The 19,259-nt window shown below is 35.7% G+C and overlaps 2 protein-coding genes across 3 annotated transcripts; both read right to left on the bottom strand.

Moving 5' to 3' along the window:
* Nucleotides 1-3,030: 3,030 nt before the first annotated feature.
* On the bottom strand, nt 3,031-9,857 carry LOC132065411 (protein RETICULATA-RELATED 1, chloroplastic). 2 transcript variants are annotated; one of them, XR_009416721.1, is made up of 8 exons: nt 9,335-9,857; nt 7,508-7,606; nt 6,590-6,810; nt 5,674-5,743; nt 5,358-5,437; nt 5,182-5,240; nt 4,578-4,642; nt 3,413-3,469 (listed from the first exon to the last, which is right to left on the bottom strand). XR_009416721.1 is itself a non-coding variant. In XM_059458803.1 (7 exons), the coding sequence occupies exons 1-7, from the start codon at nt 9,752-9,754 to the stop codon at nt 3,276-3,278; spliced, it is 1,149 nt and encodes a 382-aa protein (XP_059314786.1). In that variant the 5' UTR covers nt 9,755-9,852; the 3' UTR covers nt 3,031-3,275. The 2 variants fall into 2 exon arrangements, 1 of the variants encoding a protein (XP_059314786.1); XM_059458803.1 differs by lacking the exon at nt 5,182-5,240 and having other exon boundaries at nt 3,031-3,469; nt 9,335-9,852.
* Nucleotides 9,858-11,127: 1,270 nt separating this feature from the next.
* LOC132065410 (BTB/POZ domain-containing protein At3g44820) lies at nt 11,128-19,028 on the bottom strand. The gene is made up of 4 exons (XM_059458802.1): nt 17,967-19,028; nt 16,705-16,774; nt 12,554-13,771; nt 11,128-11,751 (listed from the first exon to the last, which is right to left on the bottom strand). Exons 1-4 carry the CDS (start codon nt 18,014-18,016, stop codon nt 11,188-11,190), a joined length of 1,902 nt encoding a protein of 633 aa, XP_059314785.1. The 5' UTR covers nt 18,017-19,028; the 3' UTR covers nt 11,128-11,187.
* Nucleotides 19,029-19,259: the final 231 nt, after the last annotated feature.

Raw genomic sequence — 19,259 nt, 5'->3', positions numbered from 1 at the left:
AAGAAGACTCTTCAATTTTTACTATAATGTAATTTTGTTGACTTAATTAACACAGTCATTGAGTAGCATTAATTGAGTTTCTAATTTTTCTTCTTTTATTTTCAAATAACACAATCATTTCTTTGGAATTTCTATTTTTTTTGTGTGGGAAACGAGAATTAATTGATTATGTAGTTTATATTTGGTAATTGGTTAGAATTATACAGGTATTAGTAATATAAAAAGTTAGTTATGAGGAATTTATATAATATTTTATGCACGTATTAGTTATGGATGACTAAGATATTAGTAATATAAAAAGTTAGTTATGAGGAATTTATGTAATATTTTATGCACGTATTAGTTATGCATGATTAAGGTATTAGTAATATAAAAAGTTAGTTATGAGGAATTTATGTAATATTTTATGTACGTATTAGTTATGCATGGCTAACTAATTCATGTATATTAATTATTCATCTTCTATTTTGGATAAAATAATACATAGATTAGTTAGTTATGAGGAATTTATGTAATATTTTATGCACGTATTAGTTATGCATGACTAACTTGATTCATGTATATTAATTATTCATCTTCTATTTTGGATAAAATAATACATAGATTAGTTATGCTGGTTTTTAATTGCAAATCAAATGCCATATTATGTATGTTGAATTTTACACCTAGCGAAAGAATAATACCAAACATGATATTAATTATGCAGAATTTAATACACGAGACAGTGCCGTGTCTGCTCTGTTATCCTCAGCAGCAACTTCGATTTTCCGATTTAATGATTCAATGCAGTTCTACGTGTTTTGTGAAGAACATAAATTGGGAATCGTCAAAATGTATAGAGATATATGAATGTGTATGTATAGGTAGAGAGAGAAATGAGAGTTGAGCTTAGAGGAAATTTGATTTTAATGTAATTTTGTTGACTTAACAGAGTCATAGAAAAGCATCATTTCTTTGGAGTTTCTAATTTTTCTTCTTTTTTATTTTTTTCCCTTCACTTTGTCTATTTTATTTGTTACTTATTGCTTTATTTGCTGTCATTATTTTTTTCCTTTTAACTGTTCTGGTAATGTTGTTAAGCTTGGGGAAGGTCTACGTATATCCTGCCCTTTCCAGACCAGTGATTGAATCAGGATTTTCACTAAAAGGATTTAAAATATAAAAAGTTAACACATGAAGAAGTCAAGAAGATTCAATATATACTATATAAAAAATAATTTTAACCTTATATTTATTGTGTAATTTTCTGCTGAACTCCTCGCCTCTACATGGCTCCGCCGCTACACCAGACTTCACTTGTGAAATTACACTGTGTATGATGTTGTTTTGTTGTTTTTATTTTTGTGGGAAACGAGAATTCATTGATTAGCAGTTTATTACTTACTACACTTTTTTGTAGCAGTGGATCCTGGGTGTTTCTAATTACCGTTTGAATTTATGCACTAAACATTCTAATAATATTAAGTCAACTTTAAAGAAAGTGAGATACAGTATGGAGTAGAAAATGAAGCATGTTATTTGCTCCAGTATATAATTTGGATTTGGACAGGCTGCAATTTTCTGTTATCCTCAAAGATACCCTTCTAAGATGCACTAACAACTGGATTATTCTTTTTCCTTTTGTTGTTTTCGGTTGGTAATGGTGTATACTAGGTAGCAGAAAGAGAGTATGATGCCTCCAGGTAAGCTAAACAGTAAGAAAAACTGAACCTTGTAAAAGATAATGGCCCCTTTATATTTGAACACTTCTGATCTCCGTAAAATTTATCAAAAATGAACACTTTTGATCTACGTAAAATATTTTAACCGTCCGCCAAGTTTAGGGAACTTATAGGAGAGACTATTTTTGCCATTTTCTCGTTAGATATTCCCTCTATCCCATATTAGTTGTCTTCTTTCGCTTTCGAGCGTCAAATTGACCAATCTTCGGAATTAAATTGGTTTAGATCAATTTAATATTTTAAAATTATAATTTAGATATTCAAAAACTACACAAAAAATACTATAAGTAGCAATTCTTTTCATATCAATATGGCAGAAAAATATATTTCAAAATATTGATCGAAGTTTATATAGTTTGACTTCTAAAAAAAATAAAGTGGATAAGTAATATGGGACGGAGAGAGTATCAACTAACCAGGAATGCTCAAAAGTACCATACCACAAATGTCAGTTCAGAATCGCAAACTCTTCTATATTTCACAGATGATATACTGCACTTTGCACGACATGAGTAATAGATTTGTAGCCTAGTAACTTCCTGCTCAAACTACTCTCTTTAACATGGAAGATCTTTTCCATGATGATTCCAAGTCTCAAATTGCCAGCATTACTTCCATATCCAAAGAGATGAGACTTTCTGAACCATAACTAGGCATGACATAAATCGATGATTAGTGTAGGAAACATTAGTAGGAAGCTTTTTTATGAGGTATTCGAAGGTGTAACCTAGATATGGAAAAGGGATCAGATACTTCAACTAGAGAAGCGATCTGTTAATTCAACAAACCCTGACACCATGGTCACAGGATGGATTCCATCCTTGAGTGTTCAGTACTCTGTCAGGTGAATCTTCTCTCAGTTCTTGTTTAGTTTCTTTTCCGGTGTCGCTCTTCGGAGCCCAAAGTTGATCAAACCAACCAAATGTCTACTTTATTCCGACCGTGTAAATTGTAACACATCTACTTTCCAAGCACCGTGTAAATTGTAACACATCTACTTTCCAAGCAATGTGACATCTGAAACCTCTAAATCCTGGATCCACTTTTTAAGCTGAGGAAGTAGCTCCAAATTGGCCATGATAGTAGCTGAACTAGCTAAAGGCACTACTAACTTCAATTCACAGATAAATAGACCATAATCTGAGATCTTATATCTAAGCAAAATGCAGCTACCAGTTCAACACAGAATGTTAAAAGTTCACTCCTTGATACCTCATAATGAATTGACGCTTACCAAACAAACAAGAGAAATGGCTACAGTAGCATACAATATCTTCAACAGCCTTCTATAGCATGGCACCAGTGGATCTCAACAGCCTAATTTTCAGTGATTCTATTAAAAAATTGAACTTGATTTTTTAAACTGCAACATCTGTATTTGCTAGGAAAGCTTTGCATAATACACTATATTTCCTTTCATGGAAGTGGAAAGAATAACGGTGGTAGGTGGAGGGTGTGGTGAACTACTCCTATTATCTAATTCAATGCTTCTATAACATTCAACAACATTGGAATAACTGAAAGGAAAATTCTTGTTCTTTGCAAGACATTCTCTTATTGAACTCCACTCAACTTAGCCCATTCCACAAACTGCATCCAACCATAAATATTGTTAGCAGATCGTACGCCCACGGTGAAGGCCATGGCAACAGGTGGGACGCGTTTTGCCACAGGTGATGCTTCAACTAAGCTCTCTAATCCGTTTACAATTTGGTATCGAGCATTCGCAGAGACAGTTAGAAAGAATCCTGAATGAAAATGGAAAAGAAAAAGAGTCAATTGAAGCAAAAGGTAGAGAAAGGCTGCACAGCAAAAAGCATCTTGGAATAATTGTAATACTATCATATCAATCAAATTCAAAGCATTGAATTTAATAAGCTGAGGAATTATGTCAAAAAATCAAAATTGCATAGCTGTGGTCCACTTTAAACCTTTTTACTTTTGCTCCTTTAAACTATATGATGTGTGAGCTAATTTTTTCAAGTCCCACCACAAAATTATCTATTAATTTGTCATTTATTCTTCAACAATAATGGACATTAGAGCCTCAAATCTTCATGAGCACAGAAACACCACATAGAATATAATTCATTTTTCTTTTAAGTATAATTCTGTATAAAGAGTAGAGGTCCACCTGTTATTTCAAATCACGTTCCACGTAAATCTTCAACAACAACACACACAGTGTGATACCACAAGTGGGGTCCGAGGAGGGTAGAATGTATGAAGACCTTACCCCTACCTTGTGTGATGTGAAGAGGCTAATTTTCTTTAAATGAGTAATAACATAGTTCACCATTGTTAGAGAAGGAATCGCCAACCCATTGTCAGTACCCAAGTAACCTAGCTCTAACCAGAAAAGAGAATAGCTCTTCAGCATGACAAGTGCTCCTATCTTTATGAGATTCAGGGAAAAATGAATCATTGTATGGAGCACTGAGATGCTTTTGAAGCATATACCAAATTTCACAATCCAATCTGAAAGTCCTAGCATTAGTCTATTTTCCCCACTGAAAAAGATCGGCACTTTTTCTTAAACCTGTTACGTACTAGCCAAGTAATCCCAAATAACTGCAATTAGTATAAAAATGAAAATTGTAAAAGTGCTAGAGGAAATGGAAAATCCGTCAGGCAGCAAGCTTTTGAGAATCAATAATAACGAAGAGATAGAGCTCTAAACAGAAATAATGATGGTCCTAGAAATTCCCTGTTCTATATAGGAACAAGGAATTCCAACTTAACTTCTAAGTACATACAGTTACACACAGCACATTTTCTATCTGGAGTTTGCACTTTGTGTTATAAATATTTAGCTACATATATTCAGAGGTACGATCCAAAAGCAGTTCAACATACCCCAGAGTGCAGCACTTTTTATTAAAGGAGGGACAGGTATGTCCTCTTCTGACTTCTTGATGCTCCTGTTAGACACATAAATGATATCAGATGTCAACCCATTAAGAGAATGAATCGCACACCATTTAGCTGAATAGATGGGCAAATGATTTCATGGCGATCAGAAACGGAAATTAAGCATCACAATAGAAATACGGAAGATAAAATTTAGTACATCAGAGTGAATAAAGATGTTCACATTCCAATAGCTACATTTTGAGAAGTTGTGCACACAACAAGATCTCCATGTTTATGATATTCCATATACTGTTCTTTATTGGAAAATAGCATGACATCTTGACAGAGAGTCCGCGAAGTTCCAATAACATCCATGTTAAAAGAAAATGAAAGAAACTAAAAGCAGATACCAGTGCATGAAATCGAACTTCAAATATATCGAAGATCCACCTAAAAATGAATGCAGAAAATGTAGACAAAAGAAGAAAAGGAAACTAACAAGGAAAGAGTAAGCTATGAAATAGCCTGCAATATATATATATATATATATATTCTAGAATTGATCCAATTGACATGTCAATATGACGGGATATAAATGAATTCTTACCAACAAAGTAACTCTATATTTGTTTGGTTCAACTGGCCAAAAGGCTTGAATGAACGTGACTTGCAAAGAGAAAGAAACCCTCAATAACTGTAGATCGAATATGGGGCTGGCTGAGAGTTGGAGGTGCATTGACAGTTCAAGCGAACTAGAGTGTGGAGAGTTTTTCAAAAACATACCTCTTAGCAGTCATTATCAAATTTGCAATACCCTGGCCAATGAGGCCACACCCAAATCCTACTGAGCCATACAAAAATCCCTGGCAGTCGTGAAAGTGAAATAGGTTATGACACAAAAAAATAACTGCTTCAAGAACTACAGAAAACTCAAAACTTGAGCAACGACAAAACAAATGGAACCAAAATAACAGATTATGAATCAGGACTTTGAAAAGGATTCACATACAAAAATTCTCTTATCCAACATATATCATCCATTATACTGAAGTACAAATATCATTAAAAGTTTAGCAAAGAAGTTCAAATTTATTTATACCTTGTAAAAGAACGTTGAAATACGCTGCTGCAATGTAAATTTACACCCTGGCCTCTCAGCTTCAAACATGCTGCAGAAAAATGGATATTGAGAAATAAGAACCAGAAACGCTTCTATTATCAGCTGTCATAGAATCGTGACAATAGAGCATCAAACCTAACCAACAAAAAAACAGAGGATGCGCTGATCGTGTTATTCCCAGTTTCACGTAGAATCTTGCACCCTTCTGGAAGCATAAAGTTATTTGTCTTATGCTACGTGAGCAAGGGAACTTTCAGAAATCAAACTATAGGATGCACTTGAGGCGGCCAACATCTTTTAAGAAGAAAGACATAATACCCATATCCAGGTCCATTTCTACAAGAAGCTTGGTCACTTTCATAAAATGTTCAAACCCTAAAATGGCGAAGCTTGCCACAGTAATGGAATGAAATGAAAAACAAACTGAAAGCAATCAATCAGATAAAAGCAGATGTATACATTCTAAATTTATCTGGTTGATTTAAGCTATTTTTATGATCATAGAGATCGTCCAATTCATCTCACTGAAAAGTTTTCCCAATAGTCTGTAATCGTTGTTTTTCCATTTGGACCTATGTGTGCAAGCACAAAAATGAACTCCAGATAACTCACAGAATACGTATAAGGTTTTTATGTATTATGACCAAGGTGCATCTTGAGTTGAGATTTTTTTCAGCTAGAGGAGTTGAAACAATTTCATTAACAGAGATTTACTTTCTGTTTCTGGCCTACCGAACTATCTATCAGAAGAATGTGGCAGTTGTTATGCAATTAGTGTAGGTACTAGATGTTGTGTAAAATCCTCAAAATCATGAGAACAGAAAGTGCAAAAGTTGGAGTTCTACATGACTTGGTAGCCAAAGAAAGCAGAGAATACTGTAGAAATGAAAGTCACCTGCTGGGAAGAGTGCCACAAGCATGTCGAAAGCGTCCAAAAGAGCTGCTTGAAACAGACTGCTTGCCTATTCGGACATAAGGAGCCAACATACCGACCAATGCGATGTCCACAACAAGCCCAACCAGAAGATCTGCAGCATACAACTCAAATTCCGCCCAGAAATCATTTCCCCTTTTCTGAACCTCTGCAAATGTTGCAGAACAGGAGTCGATAACAATCTGCAATACATCAGATTAGGAATAAAATGCCACTTGACATATCGTTTAAACAATTCAATAATCAAGGCTGGCAGCTACCCAGTTCGTTAACTGGTGTACAAAGTTCCGTCAATTAAACCATTTGCCACAACCCACTGTAGCAAGTTACAACCAATATATTTCCTTAGCTGCGACTTTTTTTCGTTGAATAATTATAAGCATATGTAGCCCTTAGGTACCTCCTTATCAATTCTTTTTTGTTTTTGCTCGTTTTGACACACTGATTATCATCTGCAGAGGACTAGCAGTTGCACAAATTTCTTCGAAAGGTGGAATGATTGTCCCCCCAGCTTCGTAAAAGAGGGTAACCTATTTCGTAATCACTTATTACAAGCTTTGTACTTGAATCATGCACACCACACATCACAGTGGCTACTTAGTAAGTTAGTACCCAATATGATACAAATGCAAGTCAAGCAAATTTCATGATCATCACTCTTAAAGAGGGAAATATTTGTGGCATGTTCTTTTTTTTTTTTTTTTTTTTTTTAATAACTGTGGTGTCGGGCAAGCTTGCTCGCAATATTTGTGGCATGTTTGTACTCCTCGTGACATTAGTGATCAACTATAACAGTACAGGCATAGTACCTCCCCTTTTTTTTTCTTTTTTTTTTTTGACAAGTAAAAGACAACATAGCTCCTAGATTATCAAACAAACCTCTGTACCGACTTTAAACAAAAACGATGGGTCAGCAAGCATTCGATTTCTCAGCATTGCACAATGTCTCATCAAAAATCCCAGCGGCCAAGCTGAACCCTGAATATCAAATACCAATTCAAAATGCAATCAGTACATCTACACACATACTCCCTCCATCCGTCGTTTTAGCTCTTTTCACGCCTATTAAGAAAAGCAATTAATATAAGATATATTTTACTAAGTTACCCCTATTTATTACTCCCTTCGTCCATTTTTACTTGTCATGTATTGACTTGGCACGCCTATTATAAAGCCAAAAGTAGAATGACAATTTTACTATATCAACCTTTGAATATCATAAATGCAATGTTTTGGGAAATGCACTGAGAAGTGATTATAGTAAATAAAAAAGGGAAAAATAGGAACTAGGTGTTAAATTCTGTCTTGGTTTTCTAAACTGGACATCTATTTTTAGTATAGAGGTCAAGTAAAAATGGACGGAGGGAGTCATGCTTTTTGACAATTAAGAGTATTAAAAAGAACTACCACTTCTTTAATGTTGAGGGTTTGTTGGAAACAATTGCCTGCTCAGTTCATCCCAAGAAAGGAAGTTTCAAGTACCTGGGGTCAGTTATCCAAGGTAATGAGGAGATTGACGAAGATGTTACACATCATATTGGGGTGGGGTGGATGAAATAGAGGCTCGCGTCCGGTGTTCTTTGTGATAAGAATGTGTCGCCAAGATTTAAAGGTCGGTTCTACAGGGTGGTGGTTAGACCGACTGCTATATGGAGCGGAGTATTAGCCAGTCAAGAACTCTCATGTTCAGAAGATGAGAGTAATAGAGATGAGGATGCTAAGATGGATGTGAAGGCACACCAAAAGAGATAAGATTAGGAATATAGATATCCGGGACAAGGTAGGAGTGACTCCCGTAGATGATAAGATGGGGGAAGTGAAGCTGAGATGGTTCAGGCATGTGAGGAGGAGGGATGCCGATGCCCCGAAAAAGTGGTGTGAGAGGTTGGCCGTTTTGGGCTTGCTGAGTGAAAGAGGTAGACCGAAGAAGTATTGAAGGAGGCGCAAGTTCAGCTCACTGAGGACATGACCGTTGATAGGAAAGTGTAGAGGTCGAGAATTAGGGTAGAAGGGTAGTGCGAATCGGGCGCTTTTCATTTCTGTTCCCGGAGTTCGGAGTTATAGCACTATTATTATATTTTCTTATTTTTTAAATTTCTATTACTATCTGTTGTTTTTTAGCCGCGATTATCTTATATCTTGCTATTGTTTTTGCTTGTTGCTAATGCCTATCTTTCGTCTTTCTATGAGCCGAGGGTCTCCTGAAACTGTCTCTACATTCCCAAGGTAGAGGTAAGGTCTGCGTACTACCCTCCCCAGTCCCCAGACCCCACGTGTAGGATTACACTAGGTATGTTGTTGTTGTTTTTGTTTGTATCTCTGGTCACCCGGATCTTGCTGACTCTATTAAATCGGAGAATTCTGATGCTGTCTCACATAAACTCCTCAATAGTTCCACCCCTCCCCTCTAAGGGGAGACAAGGGAACATAATGGCCCACCATCACAGGGAATCTCAAAGCCCCGAGCTCCGTAGTAAGTTCGAAAAAGGTGACATGTCGAGAAAGGTGGAATCGTCGTGTAGAAGGATCATTAACACTTGTAGCCCTTTTGAGAGAGGGGTACCCCAACCTCACTCAAGAAAACACATAGAGTGAGATGTAGGGCTCAGTTTGTATTTTTGAGCTAAAACGACGGTTAAAATGAGACAGATGGAGTATCAAATAATTTGAACACTTTGAATCAAAATTAACACTACATATTTTCACCTGCATATCTAAGTAACGACTGAGAATCAATCTCCTAAGCCCTGTAGTTTTAGCAGCTTCCAACATACCATTAGGCAAATTGGCCCCTCTCTTTTCAGCTTCTTTAACCACCTCATCAAACTTCACAACTGGTCCAAACTCTTTCTCATCATAATCACCATCACCATCACTGTCATCTCCACCGTTAAATCCTCCTTTTCCATTACCTCCATCACCTCCTCCATCAGTTGTTCTAATGATGGATTCTTCACCTGTACATTTGATTCTGAAAATTCTATCAGTTTTGCCAATCCAGTATTGTAAAGACACAAACTTTGAAATTTTGAACTTGGGAATTTGGTTGTTGTTTGAATTGGAATTGTTTGGTGAAAGGGAGTGATTTGATATAAGGAAATGTGATGATGATTGAAGCAAGGCCATTGTTTGATGAAATGATGAAGTTTACTTATTGAGTTTTATAGTACAGAGTAGAACTAGGAACAGTGTACGAGAGAAATTACAACAACGTGTGTGAATGACAATTGCAATCCTAAAGTTTCGATGTTGACGTTTGTTGTCAGATTGTGCGGGGAAAGTATTTTTGTGTCAACTACACCTGCATGTGTCGCAACAGGGTAGAGACGTGCGCATTGTGCATAACCCATCTGATTTTTTTATTATTATAACTTAATACTTCTGTCTCAATTTATGCGATATTTTTTATTTTTTAAAATTTAAATTACATGAATTTTAATTAATATTTTAATATATTTTTTTTTATTAAATTGATATGAAAAAAGTTACAATTTTCATGTGTAACTATCCTAAACAAGATTTTTAGCCTATTTGGCCAAGTTTCTAAAATCTAACTTATCTCAAAAAGTACTTTTGACAAAACATAATTTTTATTTAACCAATTAATGAGCAGCAATTAGTGTTTGACTAAATTTTTAAAAAGAGTTAAATATATTTTTCTCAAAATTGCTTTTCAAAAAACTACTTCTGGGCAAAAGCTATCTTTTTAGCTTTTTGAAGAACTGCTTCTGTTACTTCCTAAAAAAGACTTATTTTCTCCCAAAAACTTTGACCAAACGCTTAACTTTTTAAAAATAAGCACTTAAAAAAAAAAAAAAAAAATTGGCCAAACAAGATATAAGTCGTTCTTTTTCTCTCCATTATTTATCGACATTTTTAAGGAGAGACCCAAGTTTGTAGTAAATTAACAACCTAACTAGTATAGCCTTCATACAACAAACTTGAAATGTAACCAATTGGTACAAACTCCAAAAATCCCACACAAATTGAAAATAATGAATGTAGAGCTTTATATATACTTCTAAGATATAACTAGTCTCACCAGACCTCGATTTTACAGCCCCAGTTAATACATACACCTGTATACTTTTGAAACAAAAAACATGAATACCTTCATCACATCGCTTTACAAAACTCTTCATGAAGCTGTACATGTATAAGGGAGAAAATGTGGACAACAGAGTCCCTTTGTATTGTTCCTGAGAAAGGAACAAATATTTACTAGTATCAGCTGATATCTATGTTTGTGTAAGATTCATGAGATTGAACCATAAATTTGGTTTCTTCCCAATTCAACAAAAGGGTACCACCTTCTGCCATCAGGCTTCCATCGTTCAGATGAAAAAGTATTTTCGTTTTCCTTGTCCAACCCCTGTACCAAAAATATACTCCTCCAGCCAAGCATGAGGGTTGTATGTTATGCGACAAAATCAGTATGGTCTCTCAGAGGAATATATAGGCGCCGACAAGTTTTCAAGGGATGAATCTTTTCCAAACATATTTATGAAGGCCATTCTTCAGGCGCATGAACATCAAATCTGACTCTTGTCGTCATGAAATCAAAAAAGAGAGGAACTTTTACGGTGTCTTGAATTTCTCGGTTGCTCAACTGATGATCTTGGGGATGGACCTGTGCTTTCAATAACATCTGGTTGAGTATCCGACGATTGGGGAAGTAGCTTGCATCCAATCCTTCGGGCAAGAAAGCGTGGAGAACTGAGGTAACTATGTGACTTTGTGACCTTTCTCATCTCTTGTTTTATTTTGCTGAATTCTTCTTCAAGTTCACCAACCCGAGACTTCATCCTTTCCAAGTCCACTTTTAGACCCTGGTTCTCACGCACGACTGTCACCCATCCATCTCTCTGTACAATTTGACCTGCCATATCACTGGGGGCCCCAGTGACAAGAGCTGCGGGCGCACTTTCTGTATCCAAATTGTTGAGGCAACCAGCTAGAGCTGTTCTCAGCTGCAATTGCTCGAAGAATAGGACTTGGAGAACAACCCGAAGAGGCAATCTCTCGTTCTGGGATGCATGGGCGCAAGCATCAATAGAAAGCTTCTGAAAGTCGATGATGTTGCAAAGCTGCTCCTTCTCTTTATCTGACAGCCAAGGGTGCGCCTATACAATTTTCATTTCAATCCATTAAAAGTCTACAAGGTTTCAGATACAGAGTTGAAAGCAATTAAGCTCTAGGTCAGAAATGAAGTATATAACTAGCGTAGAATGATATAAAAGGTGAATACGTGTTAAGACTACACAAATGACATAAAAGAGAGCAGAAGAAACAAGCTAGAAAATCATTTAGCATAAAAAAGACTAAGCAGCTTTCCATGATGCAATTCCCTTTTTACCAGAGGTCCATCCTCAGAAATGAAAGACTGTTTAATATTAAAGTATCTTCGACAATAGATATGTAATTGACACGCTATGAAATATTAACGTAGCCATTGATGGAATAGAATGAACAGATTAACCATCACGTGACAGTTAACGAGCAGGTAAATAATAAAGGGAAATTAGCACTTTTAGTCCCTCAAATATTGACTAATTCTGATTTTGATCCTTATGATTTGTAATTAAGCACATATAACCTTCAATGAATTGATATATGTACTTTTGATCCCTCTAACTGTGAATTTTCACAATTTTAATGAATTATTAAGTTTATACTTTTACTCCATATTTTGAGAGTAATATAGTTCAAAATATAGTCCAAAAATCACATATTTTTTTAAATAAAGGAACCAAAAACACACAATCAGTTAATTAAAGGTTAAATGAGCTTAGTCAAATATTACAAGGACCAAAATCAAAATTCATCAATAATCGAGGGACCAAAAGTGCAATTATCTCATAAATTAATCCAAACAATCAGCTATATCACAATTGAACACAGAGTGAGAGAGTAACTGAATCAAACCTTAAAGTATATATCTAGAGCTCTATATAGCCCATCATGCAGAGATCTTGAAGATTCTGGAAGAGCTTCAGCAAGTGAACGTACTTTCCCCGGCTTTAGGTTCACATCAGATGCAACTTCTGCAATATAGCTGTCAACCAACTTCGCCACTCTCCTTAACGGGTTGGATGATGGTGATGTTCCTATCTCAAATGAAGATGGATCAGGTGTTGCAGTGATCCCCGGTTCAGAAGATATAAAATGATGAATCATTCGTTCAACACAGTCAGTGTTATATAATGTATCAGAATCTGAGTAGGAAGGTATCAGCAAACCATCTAGGGATGCTAGGTCCAACTGCATCCCTGTTCTCCTCTCCAATGAGTCCTGGCATGTGTGGTTCACACCAAGTATCAAGGCAACTCGCAGAAGTCCCAACAAGAAACGGCAAAAAGACTTTCCCTTCAATTCAGGAAGCTGTTTCACAACACTTTCTAGAAGAACTTTTTCATCGACAGAAGCGGGTGTTGTCATACTGAAACTAGCAACTGTTCTAGTTTTACCACCTTGCTGCCCACTCTGCCACCGGCCAAGTCCTGGAAGGTACTTTCTGCAGTAGTACATCATAGCACCTGCTAAATTTTCATGTCTAATACCTCTGGCCTCCATAGCTTGAATTAGTCTCTGAAATAATGGCACAGAAAGATATGAAATGTCTTCGAACCACCAGTCAGATTCAATGGTTTGGATTCTAGCACCAGTGTTAATTCCATTCCACAATATACTACCTCCAGGGCTCTGTAAGCTGCCATACATCAACATAGGCCATCCAAATAAACTAGGATCTGTGCAGACCATCACAGAGAGCGCATGCAAGCATTTACTAATGATCTCTAGCTTGTCTGCTCTTGGAATGACAGAATCACAACTTTGGAGAGCTAATATGCAATCTTTCCAATTCCTTAGAACATTCTTATGAAAGTAAGCATCTGCCTTCAACAGTAAATTATCTTCTCCATAGTCCTCCGTCATCTCCAAGTAGTCTGCTGCACAATAAATCATTACTATGTTCCTTGGGGTAAATTCTACTCGAACACCGTAGCAGAATTTAACTGTGACAAAAAATATGTCACTCCCACCAGGGAAGTCTTCTAATGTTGTCAGGAAAGTCCCTTCATGCGGACCTTGAGCTGATTCTAGTATTTTGTCAATCCTTCCGCATCTTGACATAAGTGGAAACTGGAGACAGAGCATTTTTTTTGGCTGTTAGACAAGACTTGATGTAAATAAGTCAAATTTGCTGTAAAAAGGTGAGTTGGGGAAGTCCATATACATGTAGCACTAGTTGATCAACATTAAAAAGAAGCGCCGAGAAGACAAACTAGTAATGATTGGGAGGAAAAATCAAAGCAAGCATATGGAAGATCACCCTCGAGAAGAGTGCAGTTATTTTTAAGACTTGACACCATAGTCATCTTCTATAGATCACTGATTGCACACACATCAGTTCTAAACTAGGGCTTGCATAACATTTGTGAAAACTGAAAACTCGTGTTAGATGAAACTAAGTTGCCACAAACATTAGCATTCCAGTTTATTTCGGATCCAGCGCAAGCCATCGGGGAGTCACTTCATACTTTGAATATTGAGTACTCATCAAAAAGAAGGCAAGAATTGAAAAAGGGCATGATGAAAAAGAATACAATGAATAACTAAGGTATTAAAAAATAAAACTACTCTTCGTTCCAACTTATCTATTTTATTACTACTTTGTTAGTGGTATTTCTGAAGTAAAACACTGTTTCAGGATATTGTCCACAAAAGCATAATCAGTCTCTGCTGTAATTGACTGTGTCCCCCTTTCAAGCATAAATAGTCTAAGAAAATGATTGACATGAGTAGAATCCGTCTCTGTTCATCCTCTCAATGCTTTTCCTTTGAAGTGTGAATGAATAGAGAGGATTCATATAGATGAGCCTATCTATTGAATCATTATAGATTTGATTTTTTGAATGACTGAACTTAGCTACAAGCTCCAATTAGCACGATCAAGCTCTGCATATTGCATGTCATATATACAATCTATATGTTTCTTCATTTCATTATTTGCACGTCACGTGAAATGAAGCATGTATTTGCCTGCATTATATATTATAAAGCATACTCCCTAATAGATTTGGATTGAGGTACAATTGATTGTTGATTAATATGTATAGAGCATCCACCAGACAAAACAAATATCTAGCATTGGAATGAAATAGATTCAAATAGGTGAAATTTTTTTATTTTTTTTTTTAGATGAAGATGAAATAGATTCAAATAGAGTAGATTTGTTATTCATACACACCGGCTTGTTTGGAATTGAGGTATAGTTGACTGATTGAAGAATGATAAGTGATAGCTTGATAAAGCTTAAAAAAGAGCTGTTATCACGAGTTCATGATAATTAGCCAACACAAGCGAACCAATTCTCGTATTTAAGCGGAGAAGGGTAGAGTGGAGGGCCCATTATCCACCGAGTTTCGTAGATGGAAACAACAGATTTTTCAGTTATTAGGAAAAAAAAAAGAGATAACTAGCCAACACATTAATTTCTTTCTCACAATTAGCACATATCAAGAGGAATTATCAGAAAATTTAGATAGTTTCAGATGCTGGAAATGATGATTTCCAAACAGTATTATATGCTATAACTTTTACTAAATATAATTCTCATCATTCTGTATGCCCACATGTTCAAAATAAAATACTAATACATAATCTATGAAGATTATGGATACTTTTCAGATTATCATTATTATACAAGAATTACTCGGAAGCCCGATTATATCTTGCCAACATATCCATGGGATTATTATTACTCCACTAAACAAGAAATAATTCTAAGCAAACATTCAAAACACATTTGGTAAAAGCTATTCAATATTAAATACGGAAAAGGTTCAAATATGTCATCGAACTATTGGAAATGGCTCATTTATGCCACTCATCAATAGTTTGGCCCATTGATGCCATCGAACTATCGGAAATGGCTCATTTATGCCACTCATCAATAGTTTGGCTCATTTATTCCATCGTCCGTTACCAAAATGACTCATCCATTCCATTTTTCATTAACGCCGATTTTACAATACCAGATATGACACGTGGCCTCCAACTAGATTATGGTTGTGGGTGGGTAGGGTGTATGGGTCGGATTTTTTATTAATTTGGGATTTAAAATTGGGCTGGTTTAATTAAACGATGTAGACCTCTAATTAGAGGCCACGTGTCATATCTGGTATTATAAAACCGGCGTTAATGAAAATGGCATGGATGAGTCATTTTAGTAATGGGCAATGGCATACATGAGTCAAACTATTGATGAGTGGCATAAAATGAGCAATTTGTGATAGTTCGATGGCATGAATGAGCCATTTCCGATAGTTCGATGGCATAAATGAGCCAAACTATTAATGAGTGGCATAAATGGGCCATTTCCGATAGTTCGATGGCATATTTGAGATATGCCTTTTCCATATTAAATATACCAACATAGTAAATGATAGTTCAGAAAGTGGGTCCAAAGCAAATGTGGATTCCTGTAGGTGTATTTTTTGGAGGGAGTTCATCTAAATTAGTTTATAACTTAAACAGTACAAAAGAGCATCTCCTATATCTTCCGTAGTACGAATGATCTACAACATGTAATTACTATTGTTTTGGAAGTTTCAAATTTAGGGAGTATATTTGTTAGGGACAATTCAAAAGGTAAAACAAGACTATCTTTTAAGAATGAGGGAAAAGAAAAGACTAGAAACTATGTTCATCAGTTGTCATTTCAATAAATAGAAAAATTAATGGTATAATAGCTATGTAACAATCTAACAGGGCATAACCCAAACATAGAAAATTGTCACCTCTCATTAACACTAACCCTCATAGTCTTTTTCCTTTAAAATTTTCCGATATTAGCAATCTGCTTCTTGAACTGAGTTCTATATAATGTAAGAACTTAAGGTAATAAAATTAAGAAGAAAGAATGCAACATGTCCATGACAACAATGGTTTCTTTAAATACATGATAAAGGAAATGAGAAGGGAAATACTTTAAATCAAAATTGCCTAGCACAATAGGTCACTGGCTAAGTTGCATGTCCGTAATTTTAAAGATTTAAAAGAAGAATGAGTACCTTGTGAAGGTGGAAGTTTACTCCATCCACTACCACGGTAAAATCACTGGCCAAACTTGCATTGCAAAACCTGTCACGTGCATCAAACAATGGATCAAAAGAAAAACACAGCTTAACATTTCTAACTTATCCAAATCTACAATCAAAGCTTTTGGACTTTACGAACATTATCATGTTTTCATACTTAAAGGTGAATGAGACTCGCACCCCCCCCCCCCACAAAAAAAAAAAAAAACACCCCCAGGGCTTTGGACTAGGACTCTAATGGTAAGAGTGCAACTTGTGATGTATGGGTTAAGCGCACGTCACGGGTTCGAAACCTTGCCACAAACAAAAGCCTGGCACTTACGTGGAGAAGGGTAGAGGGGCAGACCCATTATCCACCAAATTCAAACCGTGTGACACCGGCACTCGAAGATTTCACAGTTAGAAGGTGAATGAGACTCCAATCAGAACTTAAAACCAGCCAAGGAAACTCTTGGTACTGAAATGCAGTAATATTTTAACTGGCATTAATCAAAAACATAAATATCCTCCCAGCCAGAAAATAGATAGCTCCCTCCCACAATATTACCATCAAAATTGACCCAATATTGCCTCTAAAAACTTAAGCAAATCACCAAACTGACAAGTAAGCCCAAAACCAAAAGCCAAATAACGTTCATCTCTTCAATAATATCTACGCCGGATGCAGAACTCTTTCATTGTAACCCTTAAAAATGAAAACGCAGGTATTTAAGGGTGTGTTTGGCATGGAGGAAAACATATTGTTTTGAGAAACATTTTCCCTAGGAGAACATGTTCCTTAAAGAGGAAAATGACTTCCCTAATGGAAGTACGGAAAACAAGTTCCATAAGTGACATTTCAAGTTCAATGTCTCCTCTCCACCCACCCAACGTCCCCAACCCCCCACCCTTCATCCATTCCACCCTCAGCCACTCCCGAACCCCCACTCCCCGCCCCATAGTGTTTTGGTAGATTACGTCTAAATCCTCTTGGGATAATATTATTTTGCTTCCTTATCAAAAACACTAGAAATAAGTTAGAAACCTACCATTTTCTAGGAAAAAACATTTCCTATGGAAAACATTTTCTTTCATACCAAACACAACCTGAATGTAAATAAAAGTAAAAGAAAGGAATATACAACCAAAACAGTTTTTTTACAACAACAACAACAAACCCAGTGTAATCCCACAAGTGGGTAGTTTTTTTTTTACAACAAAAAAAATAAATATTAATGCACCAGTATCATACATACCAGTCATTTCCCTCACGGTAGAACCCAGTAACCTTTGCAGCAGGTGCCATCAACAAACTCAGCTTCTATTTCCTTAGACAAAAATTCTCCTGAATTCAATTGAAAGCATTTGAAACCCATATGATCTTCATAATTAATTCTAAAAACCCCCCATCAAAGGAAAAAAGCAAGAAAACACCAAATATGGGAGCCACATAAGAGAAGAAGTCTCCAATGAGTCAAAGTCACAAAGAATCCACTCAATTAAATTAACACACATAAAGCAAAAATCATAATCATTGGTCCCCCTTCCTTCTCTTACAGCTAAGCTTCTAGCAGGTATGGTCCATAATATACAATTGTATACTACTTTTATATACACTGTATATACTGTTTATATACTTGTGGTGTATGTATAAAGAGAACCAACAAAAACCCAACAAACAACCAGCTTAAAAAAGCATAATCTACATAAAGATTCTTGCTTTTAGCAAATACCCATTACAATATAATGGACTGAGTTTTGGTTCACGCTTTTTGTCGAACAGGTAGAGTGCAAAATTGGGTTTTAGTCAACAACAACAACACAACAAGTATGGTCCATAATATACAATAGTATGTTACTTTTATATACAGTGTATATATGTTTATATACTTGTGGCGTATGTATAAAGTGAACCCACAAAAAAAAAAAAAAAAAAAAAAAAAAAAAACCGGCTTAAAAAAGCATAATCCTCTCAAAGTTTTATAATATTCAAGTTGGGTTTTGACTAGTAGTAGCTTTTTTCATTTACATAACCTGTCACTACATATTTAACATATACATGTACAAACACCTATATACATATATATCATACATATATGGATGTAGAAAAAGAGACAAAAGGGGTTTTAAAGGCCGGTGAAGAAGGACAAGCAGACATGGTTAATGATGAGGAAAAAGGAAGAAAAGGAATATGATGGACTGGATTTTGGTTCACGCTTTTTGTCAAACAGGTGGAGTGCGAAATTGGGTTTTAATCGAGGACAGCGTGGATCCAATGAGAATGTGGCTTTGGGTCTCGTGACACTTTGTTTGGATGGTTGTTAAGTATTGTTGCATATTGTATCTACTCCCTCTCCTCGTCGTTTTTTTGTTTTACACGGCTCTTAAAAAATACTATCATCTTAAGAAAAATAAGCATATTAAGAAATCAATAATGCAATATAAAATTTACTAAATTACCTTTATATAGTAAAAATAAATTACTTTTTCCTCTTTATTAGAGCATGCATAAGTAGTATAACTTTTGACATTGGGAATCTAACAATACC

The sequence above is a fragment of the Lycium ferocissimum genome, chromosome 7 (genome assembly GCF_029784015.1).
Source record: "Lycium ferocissimum isolate CSIRO_LF1 chromosome 7, AGI_CSIRO_Lferr_CH_V1, whole genome shotgun sequence".
Lineage (NCBI taxonomy): Eukaryota > Viridiplantae > Streptophyta > Magnoliopsida > Solanales > Solanaceae > Lycium > Lycium ferocissimum.
The sequence above is the reverse complement of the archived record's forward strand: the minus strand, read 5'-3'. Positions and strand labels throughout refer to the sequence as shown.

Excerpts from the sequence above, each read along its gene's own strand:
- LOC132065410 (XM_059458802.1), bottom strand. The coding sequence starts at position 18,016 with ATGGCACCTGCTGCAAAGGTTACTGGGTTCTACCGTGAGGGAAATGAC. Across the intron at positions 13,772-16,704 it reads TAAACTTCCACCTTCACAAG|TTTCCACTTATGTCAAGATG; the intron begins GTACTCATTCTT and ends CTCTGTCTCCAG. Across the intron at positions 11,752-12,553 it reads CTCTAGATATATACTTTAAG|GCGCACCCTTGGCTGTCAGA; the intron begins GTTTGATTCAGT and ends AAAATTGTATAG.
- LOC132065411 (XM_059458803.1), bottom strand. The coding sequence starts at position 9,754 with ATGGCCTTGCTTCAATCATCATCACATTTCCTTATATCAAATCACTCC. Across the intron at positions 6,811-7,507 it reads TGTTTAAAGTCGGTACAGAG|ATTGTTATCGACTCCTGTTC; the intron begins GTTTGTTTGATA and ends GATGTATTGCAG. Across the intron at positions 5,744-6,589 it reads TGTGGCACTCTTCCCAGCAG|CATGTTTGAAGCTGAGAGGC; the intron begins GTGACTTTCATT and ends ATTTTTCTGCAG.